Raw genomic sequence first — 21,451 nt, forward strand, 5'->3', positions numbered from 1 at the left:
GATTTAAAATGATAGAAAAGCAGTAAATCCTCACATTTGACAAGCTGGACTCAGCAAATATTTGGCATTTTTCCCCGAATAAACAACTTAAACGATTGATCGTTTATCAAAAATGTTGCTAAAGGGTGCCAATGTTAATTTTCTCTTGTGAATCAACTAAGTGTTTTAGCTCTATTGAGTATTTGAATGCAAATCTTTTAGCTCTTAAATATTATTCTACAGTATTTTGTATCTTAGGGTTTGTTACTTGTTGAAAGGGAAACTTCAATAGATTAAATAAGGGATTCATAAGGATTTGAATTTGGAAAGTAAATTTAATACTGGATTCAGATTCAATGCTATTAAATCGTGACTATGGGATTCCGCAAGTGTTAAAGTTACTAAAACTAAAGCAGTTCCTTTTGTAAATTTTTATTTTTCAAACCATGCAGCATCCAGCAAAGTAGAAAAATTAGTAGAAAATTGTTCAGCATGGTGACTAGGCAACTTCACTCCCATTGGCTTCACTGTTATGCTTGCTTAGCAGCACCAGTGCTGCCGGTTTGGCCGTCCACTTAACGATCACAAACTTTGAAAGCAGCTTTATCGACAGCAGCTTGAGCCTCTGCATCTGCTTGTTGCAGTTTGTTATCTGCAATCTGTAGCTTATACAAATCTGTTTTGACTCTGAAACATGCTAAAATATGTGGAGGACATCCTCTGTGATCTCTCTATGTGAAAATTTGGAATTTGTTTTTGTCCAAAATGTAGTTTTGAGCTCTCACGGCAGATTGAGCTGTGGTGTGCAACCATCAGAGAGAAGATGACACTTATCATAGCTAAATTCTCCCTGTGGTTTTTCCATAAAGCACTGATGTCATACGTGCAACTAAATTCAGCTGGAGCAATATTTACAAAGTGTTATCAAGTACTGTGGACGTCATAGAGCTGCCACCTCTATGACTAACCTATTGAAATTAGGTTGAAAAGCGGTGAAGTGTCCCTTTTTTAATGTAAAATGATGAATTAAAAATGCAGCGAGAGATTGGTTGAGCAGAGAAGAGAAAGATGAGATGTGGAACATTAGAGCTATTTTCAAGCTAAGATGCAGCTCTCCTACCCATCCGGAGGAGAGGGAGGTAGGAGGGGCTCGGCTTATTCGTTATTAAGTACTTACAGGCTGCTGCTTTCATACACACTCACAGAGAGAGAGAGAGAGAGAGAGGGTGTGTGAGGGAGAAAGGGAGCAGTCGACTGGTGGAAGCGTAGAGGAAAGCAGCATACTGCACTGGTTTAATGCCTGGTGTTTGAGCTACTCTGCTCTGTGTGTGTGTTGGTGTATTCGCTTGGCTCACTAGCTGCGTGGGACGGATCGAACTGTTTCCTGACCCCCCCCCTTCGACCCTCCACCCTTGAGTTTCTTTACCACTCCCCGACCCCCTCCTTCCAACCCACCGGCCCCATGATGAAAGAGGAGGGCCTGCTGAGTCGCCGCCGTTTCTCCACGTGCGGCGGGACAGCGTCGCTTCGACCTCCACACCCGGACGGACGCAAACTCATCCGTAATGCCTCCTTCGGGGGCTATAATGAGCTGTCACCCATCTCGCTGCCAGGTGGGTGTATGATGATGTGGAGACTCTTTGTTGGAGCTGAAATTGTTGCTGGATTATTAGTAGATCCTGTAGTTTTACCTGTGATTGACTAGTGTCTCTGCTGTAGTAGTAGTAGTAGTAGTGAGAAAAATTACTTCTGTTACTCATTTCAAGTGTTCAGACTGACGTGAAGTGGATCACAAATAAATCTCTACTGTGGCCAAGTTTCGTTTCAGATGACCTGTTGACTGTCAGTGCCTTCCGTTATATCACTCCTTCAAACTGAACATTGACAGTTATGTGATCAGTGTCTGCTGGTTTGGACTGATGTGGGTCTGCTCAATCTTGGTTTTCAGAGAATGGAGTTTGCCAGTATGACTGTCTTACTTCACTGCTCTTAAGTTTCTGCAACAAAAAACGATTGTTCATGTTGGCACGGGAACCTAAAAATCTGCACAATTGAATGCAGTACCTCAGTAGAGAGGCTACTTTTTCTTACTGTATGTATTTTAAATTTAGAATTACAGTGTAATAATTCATTATATACACAAATGTAGTAACTGCAGATTAATATGTATTTGTAGGATTTTTTAGAGCTCTGTTAAGATTTTGATCATGGAAACAGCATCTAAGTGTTTAATCCTCTGGGTGGGCTTCTCCCATGACAGCAGTTGACTGACATATGAGAACTGCTGTTGCATGGATAAGCGCTGTCAACTTCTATGATGGTGCTACTGACTGAAGAATGTCAAATCATATCCTGTGAACGCTGATGCAAGACATTCTTCCGTCTTTTTCAACAAGCCCACATAGCATTATCTATAAAATGTTTTACAACATTCAACACAAAGAGGACATGTTCAGTTTGTATTCCACTTAGAAAGTGGAAACTTGTTAGCCTAGCTTGTTAATGTTATCAGTGATTCTTACTAGACTTTACTTTTTGTTCACGTTATATCAACACCTGCTGAATCATCAGCAGCTCCCGCACACTCAGTGCTGTGTTTGATACACATTACTGAAAAGAGGGTGCCTAGCTATTATTTGGGCATTTTCAAGCCAATAGTTGATTTTCTCTGGACTGAATCAGTGGATCAGTTGGTGAACTTGTTGAATTTTCCCCTTGGTTCATTTCTTTTCACACAGAGTGAACCAAAATGCCTCTTTAAAATCCATTTGAGAACATTCACTCCTCTCATTGATCAGATGAGTGTCTGGGGCAGGAGCAAGAACGTAAATACAAGAAGAAGGTCCTGAAGAGGCTCCTATCTGCCCAAATATCAAGAATCTAATGTATTTTGTTGCTAGTTCAGGTTGGACTTTGATTCATTTTCCAGCTAGCTGCCAGCAACTGTTGATATGCTCATCTGTATTTCAGAATGCAAAGTGCACCTGGCTACAGGAGCTGTTTAGTTCAGACTTGCAGAATGCATCTTGTAGTTGGCTGAGATCAAGGTTGGAACCATTCCATAATTCATTTGGGACAGGAACAAGAACACTTCATCTGAAGGGTCTATGTGCGGTTGTTTTGGTCTGAACCAGAGTACAATTACTGTGTTAAGATCTGCCCAAATGAATCGTACCAAGCAGAGAAAACCGGACTAAACAACAGAGGTTTGAAAACACCCTTATATAAACTGATTTCTTAGCAAACATGAATTTCAATTTCAGTTCTGGTCAAGCAACTGAATATTTTTCTTAGTCAGCACCCAGCAGCGGCTCCATTCATCCTAATATTGGTTGAGTTTGAAATGCTTTGAATCAGACAGCAAACACACAATATCTGCCTTTTTTTCTTTTAAGAATTTTACTTGGTCATAGCTGTGAGATGGTTGTAGCTTCTTAACTCAAGAACTCTCTGTCCTCTCTCCCCACAATTGCAGAACAAAACAGATAACCATTGATGGACTGTTGTAGTTTAAACAGGCTGGTGCAACCTGTTTGATGAATGAAGCAGAGCTCAGGCCTTAGCTCAACTGGCTTATTTTACTCAGGTTCGAGTGATACCTCTATGAGAGTGCAGTGATAATCCTCTAGAAGTACACCTAATCCCACAGAACATTTAGGATTAAATCAGTTTAGTGTTCATTCGTAAAATCACTGCCCCTGTGTTCTTCCCCTTTGTTTGTCCTGCCCAAAAGGACACAGACCTGGAGGCAGACAGCTGGCAGCCACTGAAGCTTTGAAAGAATAGATGTTCTCTGTTCCACCTTTGCTGACTGATGACTGGTTTTTAACTTTTATTAATCCAGGAATGGCTGACCGTGCACAAATGCTCACACTCAGTACAACCCCAGTTCTTTGCTCTTTTTCCACTGAGTAGCTCTGTTAGTTCGGTGCCTTGCTCAAGGACATTTCAGCAGCAGTTGTTGAGGTTGGGGGAGTACGTTTGTCATCGTCTTTCTTTGCTCAGACCTTTCCGTGTCCAGGGATTTGGGCTGGTGACCTTTTGGCCACAAGCCCTGCCCATTTCTTTCCCCTTTAAACCAGCACGTCTTCCAGCAGTACAAATAATTCGAGCTGCGAGACGTTGTCTGAGTCATGGTGTTTTTCTCTCTCAGCTCCCAGCCTTAGCTCCATTCATCATTATTTTAGACTCTCTGCTAACAGGCACCGGCTTTAAGAGACACTGCAGGAGACAGCTGATGCAGACGGGTTACACTTACTCACTTTGTTTTTGGGATTTTTTTATTTATTTATTTTTTTACCTTCTCTTTCTATGTCTATCTCTGCTTTTTACACCCACATAGGCTCCACAGTGGAGTCTGCTGACATGATTGTGCCTACTCTTGTGTAGCTTTAACATATTCAGGATTTGTAGTCTTTGAGACTGTGTCTCATGGAAAATTGCTCACCGATGCTTGAGTCCTTTTTATTTGTATGCTGGCAATGTGTGTGGTGCTGTCAAAGGCTCTTCTTTTTAGTTATGTTCGCCAGTCCACTGACAGTCTCTAAACATTTTATTTACTGTTGTGACTTGTGCTGGTTATCTTTTTAAAAATGTGCTTACAGCTGCAGCATGATGCCTTAGTGTCAGTACCAAAATAAAAATATACTTATATTTTTCTACAAAACCCTTTAGGGCTAAAATAGAATTAACTGACAATTTCATCAGCGATCAAGCGAGCAATCAAACAAAAATAATATTTGATGGTTCCAACTTCTCAACTATGGTAATACGCTGCTTTACTTTGTCATACCTTTATAATAAATACTATAATAAATAATATTTGGGTTTTAACTATATGTAAGACAAAAAAAAGCTATTTGAAGTTGGACTGTAACTACCAATTATTTTGTCAAATAGTGAAAAAATAGTGAAAAATATTTGCTATACATCCCCATAGTCCAAGGTGACGTCTTCAAGCATCTTGTTTTGTCCAGTTAACAGTACAAAACTCAGATACTCGGTTTTACCATTATGTTAGATAAAGAAAAGTATTAAATCATCACATTTGAGAACGTGAAACCAGCTCATTTGAAGATATCACCATTAGCACCAGGTAATTGTGATGGGCGTTTTTCTCTATTTTCTGACGTTTTATATACCTAATGGTTAAAGAATGGAGAAAATAATTGGTAAAATAATTGGCAAATCGAACTCTGTAATGTTCGATGTTAGTTGCACCCTAAAAAACATTTTTAAGATAAACTGACTATATCTCACTTGACAGTTTTTTAAGACTTGGTGCTACAGACTCTTTACATTGGGGTTAATTTCAAAGCCATTTAATATAAATTCCACTTAAAGTGCTTTGATGGTCAAAAGTTCAATAAATGTGACAGCTCATTTTTTCTGGTACCCTTTTCGTGGAATACATAGCAGTTTGACCCTCCTAAACTTCCATCTAAAATATCAAAAGACAAGACAATAGGTCATTGCCTGCAGTCTTTACTACGGACCAAGGAAGAGGCCAGTAACTGACAGTGCACATGAACTCGAGCCCAATGGACTATAAATAGAACACCAACACAAAACAGAGGCCACCGTAATACAACCAGCCTAATGCCCCCGCTCTCATCCAGACACATCCTGTTTGAAATATCACCCTTTTTCCAAGAGATGATGGTCTTTAGTCTCATCGGGCTGACTGTGTGCAGACAGAATAAAAGTACAACCCTTTTAATGGGGATTGGGCCACTTCATATCATTTGTTATTGGGGATGTCAGTTTCAGTTCATTTTGCTTGCTACCCATTAAGCGGTAACTAACAGGTTCATTTTTAGTTGTGATGTAGCTTTCGTTCATGAGAGTCGTCCAGCAATCGGCAAGCTTGACTTTAAGCTCATACTTTTTCTCCTCATAGTGTTTTTTAGTGTATTTAATCACAGCAGCTCATGATGGCATAACCCCCCCCCCCTTCTCCAACAGATGTTTTTGGAAAAATGTTACTTTTTGAATGCAACTTACATCATAGTATAGTTACATACTCACACACTCTCCTGCCAGGCTCTTGGAAGCAGTCAAAAATGATTTTCTCCAGCAGTTAGCATTTATACGACTGCCTGTTTGTCTTTTTGAGCTCCTTATCATCTTGTCTTGTCTTGACAGTGGTACTTGGCAGCTTGACATATTCTGTTTCTGCAGTAGAGACGTCAGAAGACGCTTTGGACTCATTTTCACGTGTCATGAATTTATTTCCTCTGTGGCAGAAAACACATTACAAGAGCCTTCAGAAACTCCAGCAGGTTAAACTGGACTATTGAAACATTTTTAGGGCTGACTGCCTGTAACACACTCACCATGAACAGACTTTAAGACCCTTGCTAGCCTAGCAACATTAATGCTACAAACAATCCATAATGTAACACTCTGTGTAGAAGTCAGTTTTACACTGGTACTTTATCCATTCAAAAAGAATATCTGATGTTGTGAACATGTAGTTGTCCAGCCATTAAAGGAGTGTGTATGCAAATTAACCTATAGACTGACATGTGTAACTGGTCAAAAATATTCTCCCTTGTTGTTATGTGCAATGCTCTGACAGGCAGCATAATAAACAGCTTTGAAGGCCAGAAATGAGGACAGGAACCCTTGAACACAAAGAAGCTTGATCCCAGATTAATAAAAAAAATTAATAAAATGTCATTTGTGAAATTGCTGCCCATTATCTCCCATTAAGCTAGTGGATGTACCCTTTTATGTAGACTGGTCTCTTTTAGCTGTGTTGTTTACTGTTGTTTATTCCGTAGCTAGGGACTAACTGCAAGGGAAATGGATTTGGAGGTTGCAATTAGGTCCTTTATGCAGCTATAAGAGAGTGGAAAAAGCTGTATCCTTGTGGTCAATGATTAGATGAAATCGTGGCTCATCCTGAGGTCAGCATGACTTGGCGTACTGCATGTTGGAACATTCAGTGGAGTCTTGGACCATAAAGATTGTCTTAGACAAGATGGGTTTTTGATTCCCAAGAGGAAATGGTGCTCTACAGTAATAAAGAAGAGAAGTGCTGTGAATTGGAAAAGAGATCTAAAGGGGTATTAAAGTGTCTGTTCTCTTTGTAACCTGTTTCTCACAAGTCCCCAAACTTAATTAAAGTACAATACTGATTTTGATGTGTTTTAAATTTTCTTTGTCTCAAAAGTTTGGAAAAATATGCAGCATTCTGGATCTGGCTTTTATGAATTTGTGGTGTCTTGTACATCCATGCGGGCTGGACATAGTTTTATGCATGACACAAGAAGGAAAACTACTTCATTCTTTCACCTAATTGCTACACTATCCCTAAAATGTGACAAGTTTACTGTCCAAAATGTAGTCTGGCAAATTCGACCTTGTAGCATTACAGCAAGCTGTTTCTTTTCTGTAAATGCCAAAAGGATACCTCTCCACTCCCTGTGATCCCATGTTGCCATGCTGACTTGAATCCCAACTATCCAAGCTCCCTTCAGATGTTGCAGTCAGATATTTTGTATGCGAAAATGATTCCTTTCCACCATTTTACATCAAAATATGTAGCAGCGCATAGGTAAATATGACAGGATTTTCATTTGATGGTTTGGAGCAACTTACCCAACATTCATTCTGAGCAACAACAAGGATGAATTGTGCTTATACGATATGTCCTACTCAGTAGACACATATCCAAGAATGTATATAGCTTGTAGTTGTTACATTTTAGTTTGTAAGTTAACTAAATCTAATATATCCTTGGATAAATGTCATCCTGACAACTGATTGTACTCTCACTAAAACTAACAGTTTTGTACAGATATTACTGTACTCCTTCTCCCTTCAGTGGGTCTGCCATCTTTCATTTTTCATAAATCTAGAACCAAAATAGTAGAGACGCTGTTGCTATGGCAAGTTTCCCACACTAGTAGACACACAGGCAATTTGCTCTCTAAAATTGATGTATTCTGAAGAGTAACAGGGCTGACAGCTTTTCCCACCATTTGTTCTTCTTAAGTCACCTGTTGCCATGGCAGCCTTTAGATTTCCTATAAAACCCAGCTTCATTTAAGGTTCTGTACATTGATTTTTGGCGTGTTTTTAAAGAAGAGTAGAGGTGTAGCATTCTACCCACCTGCACTGTTTCTTTCTTTTAATCAATCTGGTTTAGCACCAGTATAAGCATGAAATAAACTGGACTGGTTTGATGTGTGTTGTGTAAGGACCCAAAGTACCAGCAGCACCTCCACAGGAATAGAGCAGTAAATTATTAATCAATAACACAAGCAGCGTTTCTAGCTGAAGCAAACCTATATCAGCCTCCAATGACAATATACACTGGCCAGCCTTGCTAGCTCCTCACAGCAACTGCCTCACAATAGATCAGTCTGTTTATTTTGTGACATTACAAAGTTATAAGAATTTTATTGACTTGATAGAGGACACAGTCAATCATGAAAATTGTTCAATTAAATAAAAAACAGACAGTTTGATTAGGAGTGAAGTGTGTTTATCATGATTTTTCTCTTACCTCTGTCTTTGCGTCTGCAGTTGGTGGGATGTAGGTGTTTGGTGACTCAGACTCTATTCATTTTGTGAGGCAGAACATTAATGTGGAAAGACATTGAATGTAGCAGCATACAGCTCTTCCTCTCTCTCTCTTTCTCTTTTCTCTGTCTTTACTGTTATGCCTCTCTTTCTGTCTATGATCTTTGATGCAGAGTGAGATCACTGCAGCTCCATTTTTTTTTTCTCAAAGGAAAAAGCCCTAGTCAGCCTGCAGTGGGGCGTGATCCGCCTACTACTTCAGCCATACACACAGACACACTCACATGTACTCCCTGACATTAATTCTCATACAGCAAGGGTTAGATTTAGCACATTTCCACACAGAATGTCATGAAAATACGTACAATGTATATTGTGCAGTGCAGACTAAAAGACCTATGTGAAGTTAAGACATTTCAGATACAAATAAGAAAGTTATATATGGAATGAGGAAACAAATAACATAAAAACTGAAGTAGAGTGGTTGGGATTTTGGCTGCAAATGATGGTTGTAGTATATTAAATTTGGGCATAAAACTGCTACTATGGGTCACCTCATTTATGGGGAGTAATTGCGGATAGGAATGTCAGATAAATGCGGAAAAAAATGTAAAATTTTACTGTAGATCAAAGATCAGTCTTGAATTCCTAAGTTACAAAAATTACAAGTAGTTGGCTGCCAAAATGCCATAATGATCTGATAACACTGCATCAGAAGATACTGATTTTAGATTAGCTCATTAGCACACGTCCACCTCTTGTCTCTACCAGGCCACAAAATAAAGCAGATGTGAAAAGTCTCGGTTTGGTAGACTGGGCTCTGACTTTAGCCGGCCCCTGCGGCATCTGTCAACAGTGTCACCATGATCTTTGACATAGGATCAAAAAACAAAAACAAAAAAAATCTTGCCAGCTGATCTTTGCTCTTGTAGGTCTAAAAAAACGTTTAATTTTAATATCAGTATAAAACACAGAATGCTTCTTGTAACACTGCTTTGATAAGTACTGTGTAAATACATATTAATATACTAGAGCAGACTTCACTGGACACATTCAACAGCTAAAAGATATTCACAGTCTATTTATCAGCCTCTTACAGTAAGTCAAACAGCGTCAGCGCCGAAAATGGTGTGAAGAAAAATCCATAATTTTGTGAAAAACAATGTACTATGCCTGCCTTTTTGAAAATCACAACCCGCTCACACACTTTTCTGTGAAATGCACACCACTAAAACCCTCTGTACCTTAAATCCTCTGGTGGTTTCACACGACGATTTGCCTCCCTCGTCTGCCATTGTCCTTAGGAGGAAGAGGGCTTATCAAAATCTTTCTGTGGTACAAAGCCCGCTTCTAAGTCTAAGTATTGAAGTTGACATATTGCATAATCCAAAAATGGTTCATGTGGGCTAATTAGGATTAACATTACTCATGAACGATACCTTATAACCTGCTGGACCATTTTAGAAGTGTTTTCTAGTAATGAAAGAAACTTCAGTTTAAGTGTGTGCTTCCAAAATAAGGTACATGTTGATAAAACTGACACTTGAAAACACTGACTGCACATGATTTTCAAATTTTTGGATAGCAATGACCACTTTTGTACATAATGTTTCCTTCCTTATTTTAGACACATAGACAAATTAAATTTGAGTGATTTTGTTTTTCCATCTAAAGCTCAACTTCAGCTGTAATGAGTTAATAAGCCGCCTCAAGCCTTATCTGTCTAGCTCCTTCTACCATAATGAAATGATTCTGTCACATGTGTATGTGTGTGTGTGTGTGTGTTCAGGTCTCTGAACATAGGTTTTAACAGGGCATAGGAGTGACACCAATAAGGTGTCTCAAATTGAAATGGGACACTTCATCACAGACCACATTAATTTAGTCAGACTGCTTGATTGTAAATAATAAGTTCATTCTTTAAGTTGGGCTTTTATCAATAGATTTGATTCAGTTTCAGGTTTGATGGTGCTTTGCCTCTCTTAAATAATATATATATGTACATATTTTAATTATATATATATATTTTAATTAACTTAATTCTATTATGATCTTCAGTTTCCTCCCTATAAATTGAAATTGAGGGAAGGAGATTATGACTCATGTATCCTCTTGTGGCTTGCTATAGTGGGTGAATTGCCCTTGAGTTGTTTTCCTGCTGAAGTTGACATGGAGATGCGTCTGTCAAGTGGGCGCAGATGGTCCGATGGGATCACTGAAACTGGATCTGTATTAAACAGAAGGCAGCACTGATAAGGCAACAAAAAACAATTACATGGCATGATTTCTGGCTGTATATCACTGTTTTATTATTGGAACTTAAGCAAATTCAGGCTAATATTGTGTAGCTCTGGCATTGGATGCAATCAGCTGGATGGAAAGATACAAGAAAGACACATAGATAGTATGCTTTCACTGCAACAATCATTCAACCTGCTGAAGTGTTCTCAAACAAAAATGCATGTATACATTTAACTCTTGCTCAAGTAGCACTTGTACAGCATGGTTGTTGACCTTCTGCACTCTTTGTTCCATTCCCGAGAGCTATTGCTTGTAGAAAAAAAGAGGAATGATATGTTTCAAGCCATGAAAAGTTCCTGTTAACAAGCTAGAAAATACTACTTATGAAGCACAAAGACACTATTGTACCTTCCATTTCTACTTGCAAAATGTTTGCACTTGTCTTCTTTTCACATATAAATAGCCAAACATAGACAGTCCTTCAACGTAGTTAAATGGCAGAACAGTGTTGAAAAATCTAAGTGTTTTTTAGTATGCTGACTTAATTTGGGTAATATATTGTGTCTAGTGTCACCATTTTGTCCAGACTTTCAATGATCAAGACAGAACTGTGTTTCACTGGAAGCTCTTTACTGTCGCTATCACAAATATTGCTTTCTCTATGTATACATAAAACACCTGCAGCAACACAGGAAGGGTTGTTGAAATGCATAACAGAAAATTGAAGAAGCAGGGTAGATGAAGACGGGTTAATAATAAGTGAATAAAACAAGTCATTCCAGGAATTCACTGAACATCATATTGTTGTTATTAGAAGTATCCAAATGTGGAGTTTGAAACTTGAGTTTTCTTTAACAATAGTCATTTAAGAATTTATGATCCATGATGATTTGTCTGCAGCAGAAAATGAAACTCTAAAGCAAATTGTCAGTGAAATATGGTGTCATCCTTTTTGCAATGATAAATATCTCTTTTGGTAATGAACCTCAGAAGCAATTCCTTCCCTCTCATGGCTGAAAACTGATGGCCTGTGGATAGGAGACGGAAACTATCAAATATTTACTGCCTCTCACTTTGAGACCACCGGTGTCACCAGCCGCCAGGATCCCAGCGGGGAATCTGTTGCTGAGGTTAGACTAATTGGTAGGCAACTAGTAACCTGACGCACCAGATGGTTTGTTACACAGAACCATCTGAGAAGTCGTCCATGGAAACTGTTTGGAAAAGGGCCAACTCTTCAAAAAAAAATACTCGGCACGTGATTGGATGAACCATCTGTCTATCACTGATTTACCTTGCGAGGCAGCTGGATTCGCAACACTGATTGGTCTGAAATAAGCTCACTAATAAAGATTAGAAATGGAGAGGTGGAGCTCAAATGAAGAACAGTGAATCTCTTCCTTCTTAGGTTGGAACTGACTCTGTGTTAATGCACATTTTCAGCATTATCCTGTTTCACATATTCAGAAATACACAGTCCCTTCAGCCACCAGAGCACTTAAGGTTAAGTGTCTCACTAAATGATGTTTTTGATGATGTTCTTTATTTCCAAATTACCTTCCACACCCACTCTGTCCCTGCCAAACTGTGGATTTAAGCCAGGTATCTCCTTTCACCAGCCCACTTATCTAACTTTTGAGCTCAGGCGCCAGCTTGTTGCCATCAAGATTCTGTGGCTGGTTTTCAATTGCTTAGGAGGACAGTCTGCTCCCGTGACTGACATTACATAATGAGATTCTAGTTGCCTACTCAGACATTTGCATGTCCCTGCAACTGTTTTCAAACACATCTGATATCCATTTGCTACGGATCTCATCAATCAGCATATTTCTCATTTAATCTATTTATTGTTTTATTAATTAATTGATTAATCCCTAATTATATATCATGTTAAAAGACTGTGGAAAATACCTATAAGTTCCCAGAGCCCAATCTAACAATTTATGATTTTCAATTCACAATGATGTATAACAGAGAAAAGCAGCAAATCTTCAGTGGAGAAGCTGGAACAAGAGAATGTTTGGTATTTTTGGCTGATAAATGACCTTTAGTCGATTATCAAAATTGCTGTCTTTCTGTCACTTTCTGTCTTAGCACTAGAGCAAACTGTAAAATATAAAGTAAGCAACATATATTTGGTTTAGAACTTCTGAACATACACCCTGACCTGTTGGTAGAGCAAGGATTTGAAGGCAAACCCGGTGGAGCTGTAAAGAGAGAAGAGCAAAGACAGGGCACGTTCTGAGTTTTATACATTTAATTTCTTATTGTAAACTATAAGGTGACTGAGCTGTCTCACCTTGAACCAAGTCATTTTTTCTGCTCCTTCTCCTCAAAAGCATCCACCACTTAATTAAAACCTATTCATTTTCCATATTACAGACCTGGGTCTTGGTTTTCCGTTCCATTCTTCACACATATCAACTTGGAAAAATGAGCACTGTATCACAATTTAAGTGTGCCTATTTGGTTTTAAAAAGAAAAGATGTGCACTAATCCAACTTCTTGAGGCCTGGTGATTCATTCTCTTCTCCGTGCTGCCTGTTCATACTGTCTTTGGGGGCGGCTGTGGCTAAGAGGTAGAGCAGGTCGTCCACTAATCGATTTGCGGTTCAATCCCCAGCTCCTCCAATCCACCTGTCAAAGTGTCCTTGGGAAACATACTGAACTCCAAATTGCTCCTGTAGGCTGTGTCATCAGAGTGTGTGCGTGTGTTTGTGTAAATGTACATTATAAACTCCTCCTGATGAGCAGGTAGCCTCTTCCATCAGTGTATGAATGTGTGTGTGTGTGAATGAGTGAAGGTTGGCATGCAGTGTAAAATGCTTTGAGTGTTCTGAAGACTAGAAAAGCCCATTTACCACTTACCATTATTTTTGTGAAAAACACTTTCTTTTTTTTTTTCTTTTTTTTTAACTGGAGGCCTGATAGAAACTTGTAATGAAGTCCTGTTTTGTTTTGGCCCCTTGGCAGCCGCCCATGGCACCGGGTCTGTCTGAATCCACAGCAGCTTGGTAACCGACTGGAATGAGATCGGTTGCCTGGAGAATAAAAAAAAAAAACATAATTTCCTGATATGGAGAGACACATTGATGGACCGAGCATTTCCTTAAACGGTTGTGTTTTTTGTTGCAGGTTTCGAGAGAGGGAAGGAGGACCTCTTGCCTCTGCCTTTGAAAGAGGACTCACATTCCATATCTAAGAGCAAGGTAAAAAAACACAACAAAAAAAAACAACACTCCCATCAGTTTATGTGCTGTGATTGGTGGGTAGAACTGACTGGGTGCTTTGGTGTCTGTGTTGTAATGAGACCAGAGAATATGGGAATTACTGCATGTCTTCTCTCTCTTTCCCAGTCTGGCCTCAGGCGTCAGATAGCCTACATTGAGATGACTCACATATCATATACACTGTACACATCAAACATTTAACAAGAAAAAATCAAACTCAGCCCCTCTTTCAAGTGAGTGAGTGTGGAGGAGGCCCAGCTAGTTATCTGTCCACATCAAACACGTCTGTCAGTGCAAACGTGGGCGTCTGAGTCACAGCGGAAACGCTTGCATCGGACAGGAATCCTATTAAATATTTTGTTATGATTGTGTAGTAGTATGAAGGCATATGATTCTCTCTCACCAAGGCTTCCCAAAAGCAAGATTTGGATGAATCCTTATCTGTGGACTTTAATTAATCTGACTCGATGCGGTCTCAGCCATAGGACACGGAAGAGAAGATTTTAGCTTCAATGGAAACGGAGAAAGACTGAAGGTACATGATAATGAGTATCATGTACCTTCAGTCTTTCTCCGTCCCTGCCTGTGGGTGTTTAAGGCCTTAAGTAGCCCTGCTTTAGGTTCCCTATACATCCCTCCAATTGGCTTGTGCAGAAAGCTGGCAGAGACACAACTGCACTGGCATTTATAGGCTTCATTCGGCTAAACGAGCTAAGTTTGGGTTACCGTAGAAGCAATTGAGTTTCAGAGGAAAAGGAAAGGCATGGAAACAATGACAATCTGCTAATGTTATTATAAAACATCTAATGTTATGTGTCATATTTCTTCCTGTTGACTCAGTTAATTGCACTATTAGTGGAAGTGGATTTGTCATTAAGAGGGAACACTTTGTAGCCTAGATTGCACTTAGTCATTTAGTGGATGTTCTTATCCAGAACAGCTTGCACAGAGTGCAGCAGGAAAACAAGCCACAATTCCTGAATCACCAACAATAAAGACAACTATTAGTACGGATTATTGTTAAATAGACCGGGCACAAATCCACACAGGATATTTATGGCTATAATGAACAGACATGTATTGTCTGAGAGTCAAGAGTTGTGTTTTTCAGATAAATATTCAGATTTTTCAGATTTGTCTCAAGTTGAGGGATATTGATGTCTTCAACGTTTTTGCAATTAAACCCCTGCTTATCGTGCATTCACAGTCTGAAACCAAGCTGTACAATGGCTCAGACAAGGATGTGTCGGCGTCTGGAGGAAAGCTCACCAAAAAAGAGTCCCTCAAGGTAAGTGATCTTAAGTCTGTTTAAGTCTTATGTATCCAGATACTAATTATCAAGGCAGGAATAATAAGTTAAAATACCCTTAAATGGAGAGTGTTATGTATGGCGTAATCGCTGATGCTTGTCAGGGACTGACATTTTACACTGTGTTAACTTTGTGAGTCATAATTTTACTGTCGTGCATCAGTGTCACCAGGATATATTAAATATCAGGGTGGTGAGATACAGTGAGAAGGCACCAGGTGCTGCTTTAACAAAGACACTAAGGAGTGTGATCCCAGTCTTATTATTTGCTGCCATATGTAATTCAGTCACGAACCAAGTGTGGAATATTAATATTCACAGTTGTTCTAAGGCATAGTCCGTCTCTCTGTGCTCTCCCTGTAGGTGCAGAAGAAAAACTACAGGGAAGAAAAGAAGAGGGCAACCAAGGAGCTGCTCAGCACCATCACTGATCCTTCTGTCATCGTCATGGCCGACTGGCTAAAGGTGGGAACGTCAACCACACGTTTTAAGCTTGTGTGCTTATATAATGCACATGTTTAAATTGTTTTCCACCTGGCCAAAAGAAACAAACCAATACACTTTGAATATTATACCCCAAAATCCTCAAACTCCTCACACAATATAATACAGAAGGTAATTTTAGTAATACGAAGCCTTCAGCTCTCTGACATGAATCTGTAATTGGTGTCTCCAGATCCGTGGCACTCTGAAGAGCTGGACCAAGCTGTGGTGCGTGCTGAAACCAGGTGTCCTGCTCATCTACAAAACTCACAAAAACGGTCAGTGGGTGGGAACCGTGCTGCTCAACGCCTGCGAGCTGATCGAGAGGCCCTCCAAGAAGGACGGCTTCTGCTTCAAGCTCTTTCACCCGCTGGAGCAGTCCATCTGGGCCGTCAAGGTCAGAATATACCTTAAGATACAGGAATACAATATTATCAATAATACCATGGAGCGTTGAGTTGGTGTATCCTACACTGGGGGACATAAAAGAATAGAGGAATTTCTTAGACAAATAATTATTGTCACAGATTCTGTTTCTCAACTTTTTTTCTGGTATTTATTTAATTAGTTAATAAGACTGTTCACCTGTTAACATTAACAAACAAGTAAGGACAAACATTTACAGGCAATGGAAGTGGGCTGACTTACAGAAAGGAATAGAAACGTCATGGAAACTTGAAACTGCTCAGGACTGAGCAGTTGAAGAGGACCTGTAGTTGGTTACAGAAGCAAAGAACAGAGGGTTAAGCCATCAGAGTAAAAGGTACCAATGTGAATACATCAAAGGCTTGAAAAAGATGAAATAGAATAGTAAATGCAGACAGAAAGACTTCAGTTTTTTTCTTTTCTCACAGAAAATTCCATAAAGTAATAACTCCAGCAATGTAGTATTGCACTTTAAAGTAAAGTTGACTTGCTGGATCCTACATCTCCCATAATGAAACTAGGTATCTGCCTCTTAAATGCAAAAAATACATATTATTTTTTAAACTTTAGAAAGCTCACTTTGGGGCCACACGAGACATCTGTTCACAGACAGAGTAGCACTCCTTGTGATTAGTAAACTGAACTTCATGTGTTACATCAAGTGACCCTTTAATAATGGTGTTAAATCTGCCACCCATGACCTCAGTTGTCTTATATTAATCACGTCCCAGATTTAATCATAATGGATTGTTAAGTGGATAGCAGTGGTTTGTTAAGCAGATGAGTGTATTGAATGCAGCCTGTTTTGCTCTCCGGTGATGAACAAAAACAAAACGAACAAAAACAGACACTTAATGGAAGAGGATCTTCCACGAAAAACCAAATCCTTTGTGCCCAGCAGTTAAATTAAAAGGTGAAACTGATGTGGATGTTAAACTGTATAATTAAGAGCTCATCCTTGTTTCATTTAGGACACACAGAAAACAATGCGTCCAGCCAGCCATTTTCGTATTTGGCAGCACACATTGTCCATTTGTTCCTGTTTTTTAGCTTTGTTCATAAGTCCACTCCAACTGTGATTTGGTATTCATCACTGACCTCGCATTTCAAGTGTTTTCCCTTTTGTTAGCGTTATGAAAAGACTCAAATCACAATTAGTTGTCAGTGTTTTCAATCACAGCGTTCTTACTCTCTCCATCGTGCTCTTCACTATCAAAACAAACACTTCACTCATTTAGTTTCCGTCCCCTCTGTCCTCTCTCATAGCTCATCTGCATAATAACATACTGGGGAGTCTATACTTCCTCTACTTGCAAATAAAAATGATTAAAAAATGAAAAAAAGAATACAACCTCTGCGGGTGGAATGAAGAAATCACAAAGGAGCTCATAAAACCATCTCAAAAGAAAAGAGACAAAGATCAAAATGACTAATGCGCAATCCAGACACTGACTGGGAAATAACACCCACCTGAGCCTTTAACACTGAGCCTGTTGTGTAACATCTGTCTCCTCCCTTTCGTCTACAGGGTCCTAAAGGAGAAGCAGTGGGCTCCATCACACAGCCGTTACCCAGCAGCCACCTCATCTTCCGTGCTGCTTCTGAGTCTGATGGTAAGAGACAAGCTGTCATTCACGCTTAAACTATTTGTTTTGTCAGCAGCAGATTGCATTGAGTGGGAGATATAAACCCATAAATTGGCATAACACTGGTATAAGTTTTATTATTATATTTCTATTTATAGTTTTAGATGAGAAAATCGACCACTCATGTCTGTATGGTGATAAATGGTGCATAAACATGAACAGTTAGGGTTAGGGGTATAAAAGAAAGTTAGTACCCACTGCAGACACCTTGTTTGAATATACAGTACAATCCTTCAACAGACAGTCTCTTTCTCTCTCTTTCTTCAACCCTTAAACACTCCAGCACACAAAATAATGGCGATCCACAGCCCTACGCACACACGGTCACACACACACACTTGTTCATACTGCAAATAGAATTTTGCTGCAACTAACGATTATTTTCATTATCCATTAATCTGTTGAATATTTTCTCAATCTCATTGTGTTTATAAAATTTCAGAAAACAGTGAATGTCATGATGGCATGGCATGTCATGATCAAATGTCTGATTTTGTCTGGTCATCAGTCCAAAATTCAAAGATATTCAGTCTACTGTCATGTGTGACACAGAAAAACCTCAAATCTTCACATTTGAGAAGCTGCAACCAGCAAATGTTCATATTTTCATTTCATTGCAGCTCTAAAGTAGAACATCCAACTGCCCAACTTATACCCAGAACCACTTGTTACTTCACTTAAGTGTACTGATGTTTTTTCTTTTTCTTATTTCTCACCAGTGTTGGCACTGATAATTTAATCATTTGTGCAATAATACATTCCTGTACACTGATTTCTTGTTATCTTGTCAGTCATTTGTCTTTTTTTAGTCATAATAATATTGTATTACTGTCTTGTACTAATTGAAATGAAATACAGCCCACAACCAGAGCTAGCAAAAAAATCTATAATAATAATATAATAACATAATATATTATTCAAAATGGTTTAATAGTTGTCCTCTACATTGAATTCTCGATAGTGAGTAAGTGAAAAGTGAACTAATGAGCGGATGGTTTATGACACAGCCATCTGTCCTTGTTTCTCTGTCCATGGTGCTGAAACATCCAATCCAGTCTCTCCCACTCTGAGTCTCTGTCCGTGGTGCTGGAACAGTCAAACAGAAGCCATGTCCAAAAAGCCATTTCCTATTCTCTACATATTGTAATGCACAATAATTACTGTCTGCTCATTTTTTCCACTATCTTCATTTGATATGTACATTTTAAGTACTTTATATTGCCTTTAAAAGCCCAATAAAAACCCCCCCTGAATATTTTGCTCCTGCACCAAGCATGCTAAAGACTTTTCAAGACTTCATTGTAATTGTCAAAATTAAAGGATCATTCAGAACTAGTCCAGGAATAGTACCAGGATCATAGGGCCCAGAACCAAAATCACTTTCAAAAAACACTTAAACAACCTGAACAGTTTTTGTTCATTATGAAAGAATGATTAATAAACTAATGGTCAATATGAATTTCCAGCCCTTTAGCTGTCTTTAGCCAAGTGTTAAATCTAAATCTCCTCTCCAGGCCGATGCTGGATGGATGCCTTAGAGCTGGCCCTGAAGTGCTCCAGCCTATTGAAGAGGACCATGATCCGTGAGGGGAAGGAGGACATGAGCACCGTAGCCACTGGAGGAGAACACTCCATTAATTTCTACAGCCTCCTCCGAGCCCACAACATACACGGTTTCCAGTGAGTAGCAAATATGCTCCATCTTTGTTAAAGTCAAGCTTCTTGCTCTTTGTCATTATTTGGTGTAGTAAACATCTTACCAGCCAATCCTCCCTTCCTCCAGGTTCAATGACAGTGACCATTTGAAAGACCCGGACCTGTACTCTGACAAGTCAGACAGAGAGGGAGAGCAGGACCACGAGGAGTCAGACCCAGAAGGCCTGGAGAAGAGTGAGGAGAGCGACAGCGACACATCAGAGCGTCAAGACGACTCATACATCGACCTGGACCCTAACGAACATCTGCGGGAAACCCCGTACCTGGAACAGTCCCACGAGGAACTGGGAGAGGTAGGGAACAAAGACCTTTTAATAAAAAAACATTGTAGATGAAGTGTGATTGCAGCAGTATGTCATAATTTCATGGGTTTTCTTGCAACCATTTTCATCTTTGGCTTGAATAAAAACTTCTCAGCTTAAGGTTTTCTGCATAATGAGGACAAATTAGCATGTTCCTCTGCTGGGGCTATTAAGAAAACTGTAATGTGGACAGGCTTTGATCACTTTCTGTGTGGGTTGGTGTGCATGGGTATCTGCAAGGGACTGCAACGGTGTGATGACTAGTGTTAAAGTGCTAATGTGCTTTTCCATACTGATGAAATCTGAGTTTGACAGCTCACTAATTAAACACTCAGCGCTGCGACATCACTCGTAGTATATCTGGACAATTTTTCATGGTCTTACAGCAAGTGAGTATGTTAGGAAGACACTGCAAACTACTTGTGTGTGTAAGTTGTGGGGGCATCAGCACTCTAACTGGACGTTTCCATTTGAACAACACAGGAAAAAATGCAAATGGAGTCGTCCTTTAAAACGTCCTTTTGCACAAACAGCCACCTTAAATTTGAGCATGTGGACACTGGTACATGAATAAGAAAAAGATATAACCTCTCTACCATTGTACATGTCTCCTTCTCCAGGCTGGTGAGGCTGCCCAGACAGAGACGGTGTCAGAGGAGAATAAATCTCTGATATGGACTCTGCTGAAGCAGGTGCGGCCCGGCATGGATCTGTCCAAGGTGGTGCTGCCCACATTCATCCTGGAGCCAAGGTCCTTTCTGGACAAACTCTCTGACTACTACTACCATGCAGACTTCCTATCAGAGTAAGAACCTTCCATTTCCTGTTTGTCCTTTTTAGATTGAACTCACTGTCATTTAACAGACTTCCCAAACTAAGGTCATTTTTACCCTCCGAAGGGGTGCTACATCAGTATGAAATTGCTTGAAAGTCCTTGAAAACTGAATAAAGAGTCTCTAAACTGCTGACTTAAGGCACCAGGCTCTTGATAGTAAGGACATGATGTTGCAGTGCTTAGATAGCACCTTATATATATATATATAAAAGACAAATATATTTCTATTTTGAGACTGTCTGACTTGAAAATGAGAAAAAAATAGGTAAGTGCAAAAATGTTGCAACTTAAGGGTTTTTTTTTTTAGAAACTGTCATGTTAAAGAAACATTGTATTTATTTATGTGATAATGCACACCAGTGCATATTTATATTTTTACAACATCAATGTAAATGTGCTGGGATTAGCTCATTTGGACAACATTATAAAACAGATAATAACTTTATATACAGTGCAGTTGCAACAGCAAAAACTGGAGCAAATGTATCAAAACTTTGTTAATAAGTTAGAGTCACTCTTTAAAAACGGAATTCATGAATTCATATCTGAGTAGATTTTAGACATATTTAAAGTTTGATTTTGTGTATGTTGTGTAATGTTGTATGCAGCACAGCTCCTAATTACCGTATTGCGGCTCTCACAGAAAAAGCTGATTGTTCAAGTTTGCTGCATCTACTGTATATGGGACAATACAGTCACCTCCGGCAACTACTGTCCATGAGTTTAATGAAGTGGTTTAAAGGAGGAGGTGC

At 39.3% G+C, this 21,451-nt stretch overlaps 1 protein-coding gene across 6 annotated transcripts in view; it reads left to right on the plus strand.

The window, feature by feature from the left end:
* Window positions 1–21,451, plus strand: part of osbpl8 (oxysterol binding protein-like 8) — a 99,769-nt gene that overhangs the window by 65,637 nt on the left and 12,681 nt on the right. For all 6 annotated transcript variants that reach the window (XM_044342869.1, XM_044342871.1, XM_044342868.1 and 3 more), the window contains 8 exons: window positions 13,888–13,961; window positions 15,190–15,270; window positions 15,655–15,756; window positions 15,968–16,171; window positions 17,729–17,813; window positions 19,361–19,526; window positions 19,630–19,855; window positions 20,485–20,669. In XM_044342869.1, coding sequence (XP_044198804.1) covers window positions 13,888–13,961; window positions 15,190–15,270; window positions 15,655–15,756; window positions 15,968–16,171; window positions 17,729–17,813; window positions 19,361–19,526; window positions 19,630–19,855; window positions 20,485–20,669 — 1,123 coding nt within the window. The remainder of the gene's footprint in view (window positions 1–13,887; window positions 13,962–15,189; window positions 15,271–15,654; window positions 15,757–15,967; window positions 16,172–17,728; window positions 17,814–19,360; window positions 19,527–19,629; window positions 19,856–20,484; window positions 20,670–21,451) is intronic.

Source organism: Thunnus albacares, chromosome 23 (genome assembly GCF_914725855.1).
Source record: "Thunnus albacares chromosome 23, fThuAlb1.1, whole genome shotgun sequence".
NCBI classification, from domain to species: domain Eukaryota; kingdom Metazoa; phylum Chordata; class Actinopteri; order Scombriformes; family Scombridae; genus Thunnus; species Thunnus albacares.